General features: G+C 48.1%; 1 protein-coding gene across 2 annotated transcripts in view; it reads right to left on the bottom strand.

Moving 5' to 3' along the window:
- The window catches only part of EPHA2 (EPH receptor A2), an 85,779-nt gene that overhangs the window by 52,542 nt on the left and 18,942 nt on the right, over positions 1 to 14,295 (bottom strand). For both annotated transcript variants that reach the window (XM_069611102.1, XM_069611101.1), the window contains exon 3: positions 11,603 to 12,263. In XM_069611102.1, coding sequence (XP_069467203.1) covers positions 11,603 to 12,263 — 661 coding nt within the window. The remainder of the gene's footprint in view (positions 1 to 11,602; positions 12,264 to 14,295) is intronic.

Here is a 14,295-nt window from a genome sequence, read left to right on the forward strand (position 1 = left end):
AAATATTGTGATTTGCATGAAACTGTCTCTTAGTTATACTGTTTTTTTTTCAAAATAAGAATGTAATGTTTCGTTATGATGAAATGCATATGCTGCCCCACTATCTCAACAGTGGTGGAAAAACGTCTATGAATAGGTATTGCCGCTCTTCCTTTGTCGTCCTAGGAGAAAGAAAACCTGGAGAATGACCAAGGAGGATGATCCGGAGACTGGGAGGAGACGCAAGGGGCCCGGGGTACCGCCCAATCTTCCCATCAGGACCGGCGAGGAGAACCGATCGATCCGACCGGATGGAGAAAAAGATGCTGAACTGTGCCATTTATTGGAAGAAGATGAGGAAACATCCCAGGTCTTGCGAGTCCCATCAGTGAAACCGAATGGCCATCGCAAGAGGGGGGCTTGTGGGATGTTTTTATCCATGCATCCAAGCCCTACCACCAAAGCTGTGCATTACTGGCATTGAAAACATCATGATGGCCAGAGCTTCCCAGAAAATGCCCAGGGAAATGCATGAAGAATAGGCTGCCACTCATTTTTGCCGATGTTATGGGCACAGAAGGACACTGCCTAAAACCACCATTGGACTACCCACACAGTAGTCTGAAACCATTGGGAATGGCAATGCTGATTGCCAAAAGCAAACCCATAACTGTTGGGAATTCATTTTCTTAAATCCCAAAAAGGGGTGCAGTACCAGTACTCACCACTATCCAAAAGCCGGCGTTTTAAAACCACCAGATTTTACTTTTTGTGTAAAACTGAATAAATGAACCCAAGGCAAGCCAAAGAAAGACTTACTGAGAGGTGGATCCAATGTAAAGTTATATTCTGAAGTGACTTGAAGGTTTATAACAAGACTGGCTGAGCTGTGGATTTCAGCAGTTTAAGTAAATTTGGACTGAAAGACACTAAAAATCTAAATGTTTAAAAGAAATGAGTGACCTACTTTGAGTGTCACATAGGTTGCAATTGTTTAAATGTCATAGTTTTGAACTTAGAATCAGCATTCTAGCTGCATATGTAAACATTGTCTTGACTCAAACTGGGTAACCAAAAGTGACATTTTATCTGAAACGTGGCTTAAGGAACTGGATTCTGGCAACTACCCCCCCATCAGGAGTGAAACTTGAGTCACAGCTGTGTTCCCAGGCCTATCTGCCTTTTGCTGGTCACACTAAGGATATGCCATCTCTCTGATAATTGAATTAAGGGGAGCCCCACAGAATACAGGAGCTCTGAACAAAGCCCTGTCCTGACTCAGGCAAATGTTTTATTGCAGATGTCGTAAAACAGCTTCCTCTTGGCAGAAGCTGGGAGTGGCAGGGTCTCTGAGCTTGGCAGAAACTGGAAAGACTGGTTTCTGTACCATGTGACCTGAAAAGACAGACCTCTATAGCCAGAATATGGTTTTAGAAAAAGATGAATAACTCATAGTACGGACTTGTGAAAATTATTTAAATACCACCATAATTCTTGTGATTTTTCTGCCCACATTTTAAGAGGTTTTTCGAACCGGTGGCATGTTCAGGGGGGTTTTAGCGGAAAAGAGGATATTACTCAAAATGTGTGCATGTGAAAATCTGACACTTCATCAATTAATGTCCATACTCCTTGCGCACATGTGTGTAAATTTGGGGTAATGTCCGGAATTGCAAACCAGTTAAAAAGTGCAAAATATTGCCATTTCTGAATGCAAGCTCCCAGGAAGAGCAGAGTTTGAACAGGAGATACCTCCTGTGATATGTGAGGGGTGCATATGATTTTAAAACAATATGTACCTCTGCAAATATGTATTTGGTTCAAATCTAGATTTGTGTGTAAGTTGACAGGAGGAGTGGACTTTCTGCAGGCTGTAAAATGACATCACTCTGACACAACTTAGCTCCCCCAATCAGGGGAGAAATGAAAGCTTGGCCAATGATAAGTGGAGAGGGGCTGGCTAGTGATGCTGCTCACACACACCCATTTTCAAAACACATAAAAGCAGAGAGACAGGACAGATAGGGACTTTCAAATCCATTTGCAGCTGGAAGCTCTGCCGGGAAAATCCATACTTTACCTCCATCAATCTCCAGAGAAAGCTGTGCAGAAAGACCCAGAGAAAGCAGAGCAGTATCCAAAACCAGAGAGAGCTGAACCGGAGTGCAGTCCAAAACCTGACCAGATCCGTGGCAAGACATATTTCTAAATATATTGTGAGTACCTAGTAGAACTGTGCAGAACAAATCTCTTAGTTAAAATAATATAATTCAATCTATTTAATCTAAGTAGAACTGCCTCCTGTCACCTGTCATTTGTAAAGCTGTCACTTGTCATTTTCTAGTTGCAAGCTGCACTTGTCTTTTTGAACTTTAAAATTTCAAATCTGAAAAACGACCTTGATTTAATCGCTCATATCTCCGTGACCGTTTGTGCTAGAGACTTGCAGTAACTTTCCCCAGAAAGCTTAGAATCGTGGCTTTCCTACGAACCTAGAACCGCATTCCTACCCCCTATAGTTTTGCCACAATCGCGGAAAACGCACTCGCGAATTTACCGCGATTTGCAAATTTCTCCACGTGTAAAAATCTGATGCTGCTTGCCTTCCGTTGCAAAAATTCGTTTGCAACCTGACAACCATTATAGAGCATTGCTAAAGTGATCCTGAACTTATTCAAAGCATATACCACTCACCCTAAACCTCTAGAGGGAATTAAAAGCATTTTAGTATATTTTTTTTTCTTCATTGCCAGCACATATCAAAGCATTTTGCCTGTGTTTTCAACTTCTGTAGTCTAAGCTTGCTGGGGTGAACTGAATCACATTTGATTGCATTTCTGAGAACTGTGTGCCTTCCTTCCATTTCCTTGCATTGCATAAAAGGGGGGGGTGAATTGTACAAGAAAGTGATTACATTGTTTTTGCTGAAATCCTATCAAGTTATTTTCTGTACTGCATTTCATTCCACATTGCATCCATTTGAAACCATAAAAGTATTGTTGCTATCTTATCCATTTCATGTCAACTCCTTAGTGATTATCAAGAAGTGTGCTAGTGCCAGATTCTCTGTTGTTAATCTTTATCATACCAGATTAAGTGTGAAATCCAATTATTAATTTATTATAAAGCGTGATATAATATATATTGTTTAAGTTATCAAATAAACCTTTAAACTTGCAAAACAGAACTACTTCTTGGCTCAGTGGGGTCAGGGGGATTCCAAGGGAGGGGTGTTATATAGGGGTAGTCATCCAGAACGCATGAACTGGACATAAAGTTATATCAATAAGGGTTTTCATTCAGTATTATAGACTAGGCGTTGACTTAGCTGTAGTGTTGAATTGAATCCTCTTACAAGAGGCAACAAAAAGGGGCCGCAGAAAAAGAACGTGAGTGAGAGACAGCCAGAAAGAGCTGGCAGAGAGAGGGAGACAGGTAAAGGGGAAGAATGGAAGCGGGGTACGATGCCGGGGAAAGGAAAGGTCAGCGAGCAAGAAAGTCAGGAGGCACAGAAATGGGAGAGAGTGCGAGAAACAGAGCCAGAGTGTTGCTTTGCGTGGTCAGCACCAGAAAATATTTCCCTTTCCTGCAAAGGAGGCAGAGTTAGAAACACACACACAAAGAAAAAAAAGAAGCTACGTCAACAGTTGGGACTCCTCTGGTTCAATAAAATCTGAGTTGGAGGAAAAGGAAGGCACAGGGCCACGCTTTGAGCAGCTGCAAGCATCTCCAGCTCGGCTAATGAGATGGGCTTCTGCCCTGGGAAAGCTGGACATAAGTGCCACAGACAACTAGACACAAAGCAGAGGGAGAACAAACCAAGAAACCGGATTCCCAAGGCAAGAATGCCACGGAAAACCACCCATACCCATTAAAATAGAAAAGCAGAGCTCCAGTCAGGGAAGCCCTTGTCAAGAACAACAAACTAACAATCAGAACTATGGAAAACCAAGGCAAGAAACACCACAAGCCACATCACGAGGACATTGATAAGGGGGGCTGAGGGGAGATACCCCCAAAGTACCAATCGTAGCTGGGGAAAAGTCAGGCAATGATAGCATTAGGAGCTACACATTGCAAGGAAGAGTCTATATCATATGATATAATAATAGGTTATTTATAATGCGCTTAAGACCCAGAGGTTTCTAAGCACGACCCGGGGATCGAACCTGTGTTGCTCCCGTCGTCTTGTTTCCAAGGCGAGCACGTTGTCCCTGGGCCATCATCCCGAGACTATACAAGAATACCACAGGACCCCACATAGATTTACACATTGGAATCATTGGGGCATGCAATTGATGTGGAGAGGTGGAAAGGACTGTGTAATCACAGATGAGGTGGTAACAATGATGAAACGATTGACGCGTTGCATGAAAAGGCTGCTCAGGAGGGATTCTAATAGGTAGATCTGTGCCATTTTTTGCGTTAATATGTGGAGCGCACCAAGGAACAAGAAGTGTGTGGTGCCCGGAGAAGAAGCACGTACAAGTGGTTGCAGGGACGGGATGTAGGAGTAAAAGCCATAGAGAGGCCCAGAGTGGGAGTGGGGAGGAAGGGTCCAAGTAAGAGCAGGGGACTAGGATGGGTGGTAGGAGAATGACGAGTAAAGCCCAAAGGTTGGGTGCATCCAACACGACCGCATCCTCCCAGTCTTTGCAACTGGGTGGACTGGTGGTGCCTCGTGTGCAGGTGGTATGAAGATAGGGCCATTACTGAGCATCAGAGTGTGCATTGTTATCAACTATACAGCCCAGCTGTGGCACATCGAATAAAGAACAGGCCGCTTCTTCATTGAACACCACGAGAGGGCCTCTCAGGTGGGGGGGCAGTACCTAGATAAGAGCTTTAGACAGCATAATGAACACTTTGTGCCAAGGGCAGCTGCTCCAACCCAACCCTCCTCATCAAACCCCACCGTACACCATAGGATGGGGGAAGACCTGGAACAGACATGCACACCCACTCCCCGTGACACCTGGCAAAGCTTGCAATGTTCTGCATGGAAGCGGCTCTGCGATGGAAGCGGTACCGACTAATGACCGCGGCTGCTGGTATTGTAAACAGGCAGATGGAATGGTGAAAGATATTTGAATAACTAATCAGGAAACACCTTAGCAGTCATTCGACGTCTTAATGGGTTCCTTGCAAAGTTCACTTGGGGAATATAAGGGATCCCAGCAAATGGCATCAAGGAATGCAATCCCAGAGGGAATTTGCTGCAAAAACCATAGTAAAAGTGTTAACTACTCTGCAACACACACACACACACACTGCATATGTCTGCTGAATGCACATACACAGCTAAAGCCACATTTTTTCAGAGTATGCCATACAATTATATATATATTTTTTTAAAACTCACAATTGAAGGACATTTCCAAACACTGTACACAGGAACCATACAGAATACAAGGACCAACTTCTGAACCGGTTTCCATTCCCATCCTTGACCCATCTTTAGCTCAAGTACCCAGCACACAGACCCCCCCCCCAACCTCCTGTATTCAATTTGAAGTACTACAGAATCATCAATAAAGAGACTGCCCACTAACTTGGTTGTCATTTCTCCTCAAATTCTCTTCTGCCTTCATCCGTTTGCCCCCAAGTTTGCTCCCTTTGAGGGCATAATTGGGTGCAAAAAAAAAACATTTCTAGCAACCAGCCTGGCATAAATCACTCGCCCACTGGCATGTGTGCCAGTTTTCCAAACCAACAGTACATTATCAATTGCCAGTGTCCAATGGAGAGGGCACATTCAGTCCAGAGATGATTCAGGTTCACAGAGGCATTTCATATCTTATCATGGCTGTTGCAATAGGCAGTAATGGATCTTTGCACATTCGAGTGGGCAATGCCATAGAATTGCATGCTCCAGTAATGAGTGCCATACCACTATATGTTCCACTGTGTTTCCTGCTCACGATTCTGAGCATGGAGACCGACACCAAAAATCACTACTTACTGCAGGTCCAAACAACGCCCCTTAACACCCCCCCGCCCCACACACACACACACACACACACCCGCCCCACCCACTCCTCCGGATCTGCTCATAAAATCCCTATACAGAGGCCTTGACGCTGTTGAACCTCACTTAACGAACCAGCTTCTGGCCCTTAGGGTCCAGAGGTAGATTGGATCTAATTATAGCCCAGAACAATCTCAGTCGGGTAAAGTCACATACCAAACTCATCCACAGAGACTGCATGCCTTTTATTGGAGCACCCAAGGGGTTGGTCAGAACTGGCAGGGGGATGTTCATGCAGACTAGAGGTACACTTCCAGCAAAAGGTGGGTGTAGAGCTGGGTGGCACACAGTGGCAGAGTGCAAAAGTGTGGCACTGGTGGGAGTGGCGGGGGAAAGCATCAAGTGGCTACTGCTAGGTGCATAGATATGCCTTACCACTTTCTCCCCACAAGTTGCACACTGCAGAGGTTCACAGCTTTCACACCACTCATTAGGGATTCACCTGTGGGCCACTAAGGAATACACTTTGCATTGTGGGGTCCTCCAGCGTTCTTCCCCTCTGGTAGATTAGTTCCAACCTTTGTATGTGTCCCTTCCCTAGGTTCATGCACCCATTTGCCCTCAGCTTTTACCCTTATGCGGAGGATATCGAAATTCTACTCTGCAGCCGAGCTTTGGCAGTGTGCTGTGGTGAGGAGAACAGAGTTACGGTGGGGTGGTGAGAAGAGTATGCAGACATCACACACAGTGACCTCAAATCAGTTGCGCAACTGTTGCTAGACAGTGCAGTTTGGTTTTTTTTTTTATCTAGAGACATGCCATCTTCCTTTTTTCAGGCCTGGTCTAGCCCTTCGCATGGAGTTGCATGTGTGGGGCGGAGGGTGCACCTGCCCTCGCTCAGAGTGCAGCTGAGCCCTGGGCCCACTTTCTGGTCCATGCTCTGCCAGAGTTGCACTGAAAGCGCACAACCTGGCTGCATGCTCCCACTTTGCCACTTGGCATGAGAGAATAGGTCATCCTTGTTTACTGCAATTTATCAAAATGTGCCAGTTAATAATCACTTCAAGGTGCTTAGACTGAAAAACACAGGTGCACTAAACACAAATGTTTAGAATACATTTGCACCTCGTCCTGCATGGAAACACCACAGCCAGAGTACATTCATACAGTAGGACAGCCCTACCAGGCGCCCAGCACATTATACTGCATAGTAAAGTTGAATCTCTATGGTCGCACCTTTGCACACTATGCTCAAACAAGTTGTTAAAGCCATGCGATCCAGGCTGCCTGAGAGCTCCGGGGACACACCAACGGCAGGCAATTGCTTCACAATGTCTACATTACAGAAGACCCGCACCTCCGTCTTCCTGGAGGTTTGTCTGAAAGGGGGCAGATGAGCTGCGGGTAAGATAGGGGCTTGCCAGCACTCCCACCGCTCTGCTATCTGCGGCGCCTTAGCCCGCGCCGCATTCCTCAGGCCTGCGCTCACCGGGGAGTTACCACCGAGGCTCCCTCCATCTGCCGGGCCAGACAGAGCGCCATTGTGAGAGGGGCTGTTGTGTGGGAGGAGGGGGTGCAGAAGGGGCATGGAAAGGTGGAGGGGGGGCACGTGTTTCCAAGACACGGTGGGGTGGGGGCTTTCTCAAAAGACTAGAATTCGCTGAAGGCACATAAACGCCACCAGGGAGAAGCAGGGCGTGCAGGTCCACCCCCCCCACCCGCCCAAACACTCCCGACTCTTATGAGATCTCAGCCATAGGGATGCGTGCCTCGAACTTAACGGGGTGTTGTCGCTGACTGCGACCAAAATAACCAGCAGCGCTTCTCTGCTGAAAAGCCTTCCGACGCCAATAAAAAGGCAGCGTTTCCCGGAAAGTGCTGTGCCAGACACTCGCTGCCGCCCACCAGAATATGCAGGTGTGCAAGGTACGATCCGATTGCCCACCAACAGCACCTGCAAATCCATCCCTTAAGTGCCAAGGACGAGTATGCTCGTCCTTTTTTGCAGACTCGCATAATAGCCTGGCACTTTAAAGAAACCCCATATCTTGTGTCTGGCCGCGGCGTTTCCTACGATTTGTAGCCCTCCCCCTCGCCCCCCATCACGGATAATAAACCAGCGATTGGCTAAGTTGTCCTGCCAGGAGAGAGCTCGTACCAACACCAGATGAGCACAGCCCCGCCCAAAGCCACAAGGGGCGACAGGGACATTGGTCGAGGTGTGAACAGTACACATTAGCGCTCGGAAGCGGCTTCACAGTACCATGAACGTAATATCGAACCAGTCAAATTAAAAGTACGACCTGTTTGTTGAACAGCTGGGAGGCGCCCACCAATTTCCTTCGGGCTAGCGCCGAAACAATGCTATGCTAATGTGAACTGAGTTTAACTTGCGCAGTAAAAATTCCTTTGCGCCAATTAAGCGACCGTCAATGCAAGGTATATCAGGAAACCTAACTTAAAGAGGACAAAGCGGTTCGCTCCTCAGACCCAAAGCAGCTCACCCCGATCTAAGGTGAGGAGCAATCGCAGAGCCTCGAATGCTCCGTTTCTAAGCAGTTGTCCTGGCTCCCTGATAGACTTCTGGAGGTCCAACAACTCGGGTCTGCTACCTACGCCAAAAATCAAACTATCTTTGGTGGCAAAGGGGTGATTCCATGAGGCATCCCGCACCCTTGGAATGTGCCTTCCCAAAGCCCCCACTTGAGGTGCTGCCCCTCCTTGACAACCTTCAAGCACAAATTGAAAACGATTCTTTTCGAATGACTTCTCTCTACGTGTTGCTGAAGCTAGTCTTACTTTCTCTCCATGCATGTTCCTTGTGAGTTAGTCTGTCCCAGCGCTACGGGCCACGCTCCCGAGCTTTAGAAATAAATTAAATACATGTAGTTAGGCCAGGTTCAACTCTGTTGAAGGATTGCGTTTCCGCTCCTGTCCGCCATTTCGCTTCCTAAATTTCTTGTAAACCAACATTAACCGTGTGTGTATAGCCAATAAAACGTGAATTTCCCCGTATTGTAGGCTTTCGGCCCCAGGGAGTTTGTGTGTCGCACTCTGCCCGTCCCGACTCCCGGGGCTGCTGGAAAGAGCCAGCTGTACCGGAGGAAGGCGCGCAGCAGGAGCGGCGAGCCATGGCTAATGGCGGCGGTGTCTGCCCAGCGGGGGCCTAAGGGTTTAACAAGGACATTTGTATAGGGGTGTGAGCGAGGCGAGGTGTCACTTCTGGCTGGCTGTCATGGCACTGAAGACTTAAGCTTTACAGGTGGTGAATGAACATGGCAACGGTTCCGAAAAGCGACGCTTCGCTACGTTAGGGGCGTTACATGGGACAAGATGGAAGGCATGCGCCAGTTCAGAGTATGGTGCCCAACGTACGCATCAGGAAGGAAAGGGTTGGCTGCCAACTTTTAAAATATGGGTTAGACCAGCCTGGGTCAGTAGATGCTCAATGGGTCTTGTTAGGGCAGTGATCTTCTCTCTTAATGGGTCCCATCACAGTAGCTGGGCTCCCTTGTCCCACTCCTACCCAGTCCCTGCTCTCTCCCCCACCCCACCACAGACCCTGGGCTCGCCACACTCTGCTCCCACCACTAGCCCATGGTTCCCGCCCATTGTGCTCCCACCATAGTCCCTTGGTTCCCCCCCATCCTGTTCCCAACACAGTCTGAGGGTCAGTGGCGACTGGTGATTTTTTTTTAAGTGGCGGGGCATAACTATTTCCCCCAAAAATGCCATAGCAACCGAGCATAGTGAGAGCCCGAACCAATAAAGGGGGATTCGGGGGGGGGGGGGGGGGGGAGTCTCCCCCTTGTGAATTTTTTTTAAATAATGGGTTAAAATTTTGCATTGTAGAGCATACTTTTAACAAAAAAATGGGCAAATAGCCAAACTATTTGCAATTGGTGCTGGGGGGCCCAGGGGGCAGGCATGACATTTTTTACTGGACATCTATGATACATGTCCAGTAAAAAGATACCATCCCTGTCCCCTGGGCCCCTTTGGGCCTGACACAATCAACATGATTATGGGTGTATGCAAGGCGCGGCACATTCATACAGCAATCACTATCATTCACACGAGCATCCATCACAATACACACAAACATAACATAAGCATACATGCATCCATACACATGTTTAAATAAAAACAATGAACATAAACGTGCCTTCTGCATTGGCTTGCGTGTGGGTGCTGAAACGCCCTGCTCCAGGCTGCTCTGTCCGTATGTACGAGGAGGCGCATGAGCTCCCCCTCGGAGATACAGACATGCAGTGCCCCAGCCAGCATTTCCAATGAGCTATGCAATGCTGGTGAAGCAAAACGCTCCAGCACTTGCATGGCTCAGTGAGCATGTGCGGCTGGGGAACTAAACTGAACTGTCAAAGGGAAACAGCGTTTCCCTTTGAAGATTCAGCCAGCCCAGGAGCACTCCATCAGCTGGAAAAAGCAGCTGAGGAGTGCTCACTGTTCCACTGGGCTGGCTCCTTAGCTCCTCCATAATGGGCGAGGGGCCACTGGGTGGGCGCCCCCTCGCCATTATGGATGAGCCGCCAGGCTCGGACTGGCCTATAGGGCAATGCCTGTACCAAAAATGTAAAATGCTAGTGTAGGCCAGTCAAAATGGGCCACCATTTTGGCCAATGTGGACCAATTTGATGAGTTATTTAACTATGCAGTTAGTAATTTTGACCATTGTTGCTGAATAACAATTTACTTACATTTTAACACAAAGCACCCTCTTGGGTAATATTGAAACAGTGGGCCTCATTACAACCGCGGCGGTAGCTGTGCCGGTAAAACCAGCAGTTGCATCCGGGTCCGGCACCCACGAATGGGAAATTACCGGGCCACGTCGAGTTAGGCTGTATTGATAATTGCCCTTTCCGGGTGCCGGTACCGGTAGATCCCCATTCCCATTTGAGCCCCACAGAGCTCAAGGGAATGGGGAGCTCGGATGCACCGGCACCGTTAACGGTGCCGATGCATCCGACGAGCTGTGCTTGCGGTCAGACCTGGCGGGCTGTCAGGCACCCGCGAGCACAACTTACTGTGGCTGTACGGTAGCAACAGTGCCGGTAGCTTACCGGCACCGTTATTACCGTACCGCCATAGTTGTAATGAGGCCCAGTCTGTGACTAAAGGAATGAATATCCATTTACAACTGCAGGCTACTTTTTCCTTGTTGCCTGAGACAGTTTCATGCTTCAGCCCGACCATGTGAGCCACCCCTGCCCATTTCTTCCAATCTAAAAAAAAATATATATTTTTTTATATTTCATGCTGAGCTCTCAGGGCCCCCCCAGGGATGCACCCGCGGACCCCTAGGGGGTCGCGCCCCACACTTGATGGCCCCTTCTAGAACGGTATTTGTGTTTTGGCAAGTTTTGACTCACTAAGCTTAATTGACAATGTTGCATCTACCTTTATGAACACTGCATGTATTGTTTAATGAATACTGTGATTTTGTATAAGAAAGACTTACAGGTTGCTAATTTCATGACCTCACTACACGTCCGTATGGCCCCCTTAAGAGGGTGCTCACCTCACTTTGTTCCACTCAGCCCCCTGCCCAACACTTCTTCCTTTGGTCCCCCTCGCACCCCATCTATGTGCACACAGCCTTTCCCCTTCAACAAAATAGTCAAGCTGTTTTACCTTGGCAAGCGTCCAGCACCCGCTCATAGCCAGCCTGGCAGCGGCACTGTCCAATAGGCACCAGCCACTCTCCGTCACCGTTGCAGTGCATTATGGGCTCTTCGGAGGCCACAGCATGCTCCACGCAGGCCCCACGCACCTTGGTGAGAGGCTGCGAGCCGGCCCCGGCGATGGTCTCAGGGAATGCTGCCAGGCCCTGCACTAGTGCAGGACACTTCTTGTAGTAAATGCGCACCGATAGCAGTGCCACACAGGCACCAATGTCCTGGAAGGCCAGGTAAAATCCCTTACGCCTAAGAGGCCCTACGACACGCACCTCCGTGTTTAGCTTCACGTTGCGAGTGGCAAAGTCTTCCTTAATGGTGATTTCGTCGGGGGCAATGGTATCGATCTTCGTGAACTGGCGTTTCTGGAAGTTGGTGCCATAGTCTACGTCGGACTCTGCGTAGTAGAGATTGAACGTTTCCTTGCAGGATCCTGCGCCTCCGGGAAAGCTGTTGCAGTCGCGCACTGTGAACTGCAACTCTATGAAGATGCGGCGCGCCTCGCTGCGGTAGATCCAGTTTGTGCGCAGCCAGTTGTCTTGATCCCCTTCCTGGATATGGCAGACAGAGTAGATGTAGACTTGGGATCCATTCACAAAGTTCTGGAGGAGTTCCCACTGCAAGAGGTAGAGAGGGAAATGAAGGTTAGAGAGGCCTACTCACCACCACTCAAAATCCCAACACCCACTGGGGGAAGGAAAGAGGCAAGGGAGGACCCCCAAAACCCACAAGTACTTGGGGAGTTAAAGTAACCACTCAGCTTATAACTGCAGACCGCCTGTGCTAGAAAGTACACTGCTATAGGCAGCATTACAGTCCCCATATTAAAACAACTCAAGACCAGAAGTTACAAGTCAGAGGTCAAAAAACGAGTTGCTCCATACATAAGAGGCCTCAGCGAGGGTGCTCACCACTACTCCCAAAACACTCAACAGAAGAATACAAGTCTACCTACCCCATCTCAAATGAGAAGGGTCTACACCTGCTCTAGACAAGAGCATTGGCTTAATGTTTTAGGGGGAGAGTCATGTTTTTCTTTTTATACAAATGCTGGTAGTTTCTCCACTTTTTCCATCACCCACCCCAGCCCCGTAAAATGTCAGCAATACCAATCCAAATGGTTGGAAAAATACAATTTGCTCCCTTTCAGTCTTCAAACCTTCCTCTTGGGTGCCTCCAATTATTTGCATGTTATGTAGGACTCCCAAAGAAGCCGCACACCATGACAGCTATAAAGCCAACACCCCATACAAGGGTAAGGCTAGAAAGCCAACACCCCATACACAAGTAAAGCTAGAAAGCCAACACCCCATACAAGGGTAAGGCTAGAAAGCCAACACCCCATACAAGGGTAAAGCTAGAAAGCCAACACCCCATACAAGGGTAAGGCTAGAAAGCCAACACCCCATACAAGGGTAAGGCTAGAAAGCCAACATCCCATACACAAGTAAAGCTAGAAAGCCAACACCCCATACAAGGGTAAGGCTAGAAAGCCAACCCCCCATACACAAGTAAAGCTAGAAAGCAACATCCCATACAAGGGTAAGGCTAGAAAGCCAACCCCCCATACAAGGGTAAGGCTAGAAAGCCAACATCCCATACACAAGTAAAGCTAGAAAGCCAACACCCCATACAAGGGTAAGGCTAGAAAGCCAACACCCCATACAAGGGTAAGGCTAGAAAGCCAACCCCCCATACAAGGGTAAGGCTAGAAAGCCAACACCCCATACACAAGTAAAGCTAGAAAGCCAACACCCCATACAAGGGTAAGGCTAGAAAGCCAACACCCCATACAAGGGTAAAGCTAGAAAGCCAACACCCCATACAAGGGTAAGGCTAGAAAGCCAACACCCCATACAAGGGTAAAGCTAGAAAGCCAACACCCCATACAAGGGTAAAGCTAGAAAGCCAACACCCCATACAAGGGTAAGGCTAGAAAGCCAACCCCCCATACAAGGGTAAAGCTAGAAAGCCAACCCCCCATACAAGGGTAAGGCTAGAAAGCCAACATCCCATACACAAGTAAAGCTAGAAAGCCAACCCCCCATACAAGGGTAAGGCTAGAAAGCCAACCCCCCATACAAGGGTAAAGCTAGAAAGCCAACCCCCCATACAAGGGTAAGGCTAGAAAGCCAACCCCCCATACAAGGGTAAGGCTAGAAAGCCAACTCCCCATACAAGGGTAAAGCTAGAAAGCAACACCCCATACACGGGTAAAGCAAGAAAGCCAACACCCCCTACAAGGGTAAAGCAAGAAAGCCAACACCCCCTACAAGGGTAAAGCTAGAAAGCCAACATCCCATACACAAGTAAAGCTAGAAAGCCAACACCCCATACAAGGGTAAGGCTAGAAAGCCAACCCCCCATACAAGGGTAAGGCTAGAAAGCCAACCCCCCATACAAGGGTAAGGCTAGAAAGCCAACCCCCCATACAAGGGTAAGGCTAGAAAGCCAACCCCCCATACAAGGGTAAAGCTAGAAAGCATGGGTAAAGCTAGAAAGCAACACCCCATACACGGGTAAAGCAAGAAAGCCAACACCCCCTACAAGGGTAAGGCTAGAAAGCCAACATCCCATACACAAGTAAAGCTAGAAAGCCAACACCCCATACAAGGGTAAGGCTAGAAAGCCAACCCCCCATACAAGGGT

The sequence above is a fragment of the Ambystoma mexicanum genome, chromosome 8 (genome assembly GCF_040938575.1).
Source record: "Ambystoma mexicanum isolate Mex_15411 chromosome 8, UKY_AmexF1_1, whole genome shotgun sequence".
In the NCBI taxonomy this organism is placed as follows: domain Eukaryota; kingdom Metazoa; phylum Chordata; class Amphibia; order Caudata; family Ambystomatidae; genus Ambystoma; species Ambystoma mexicanum.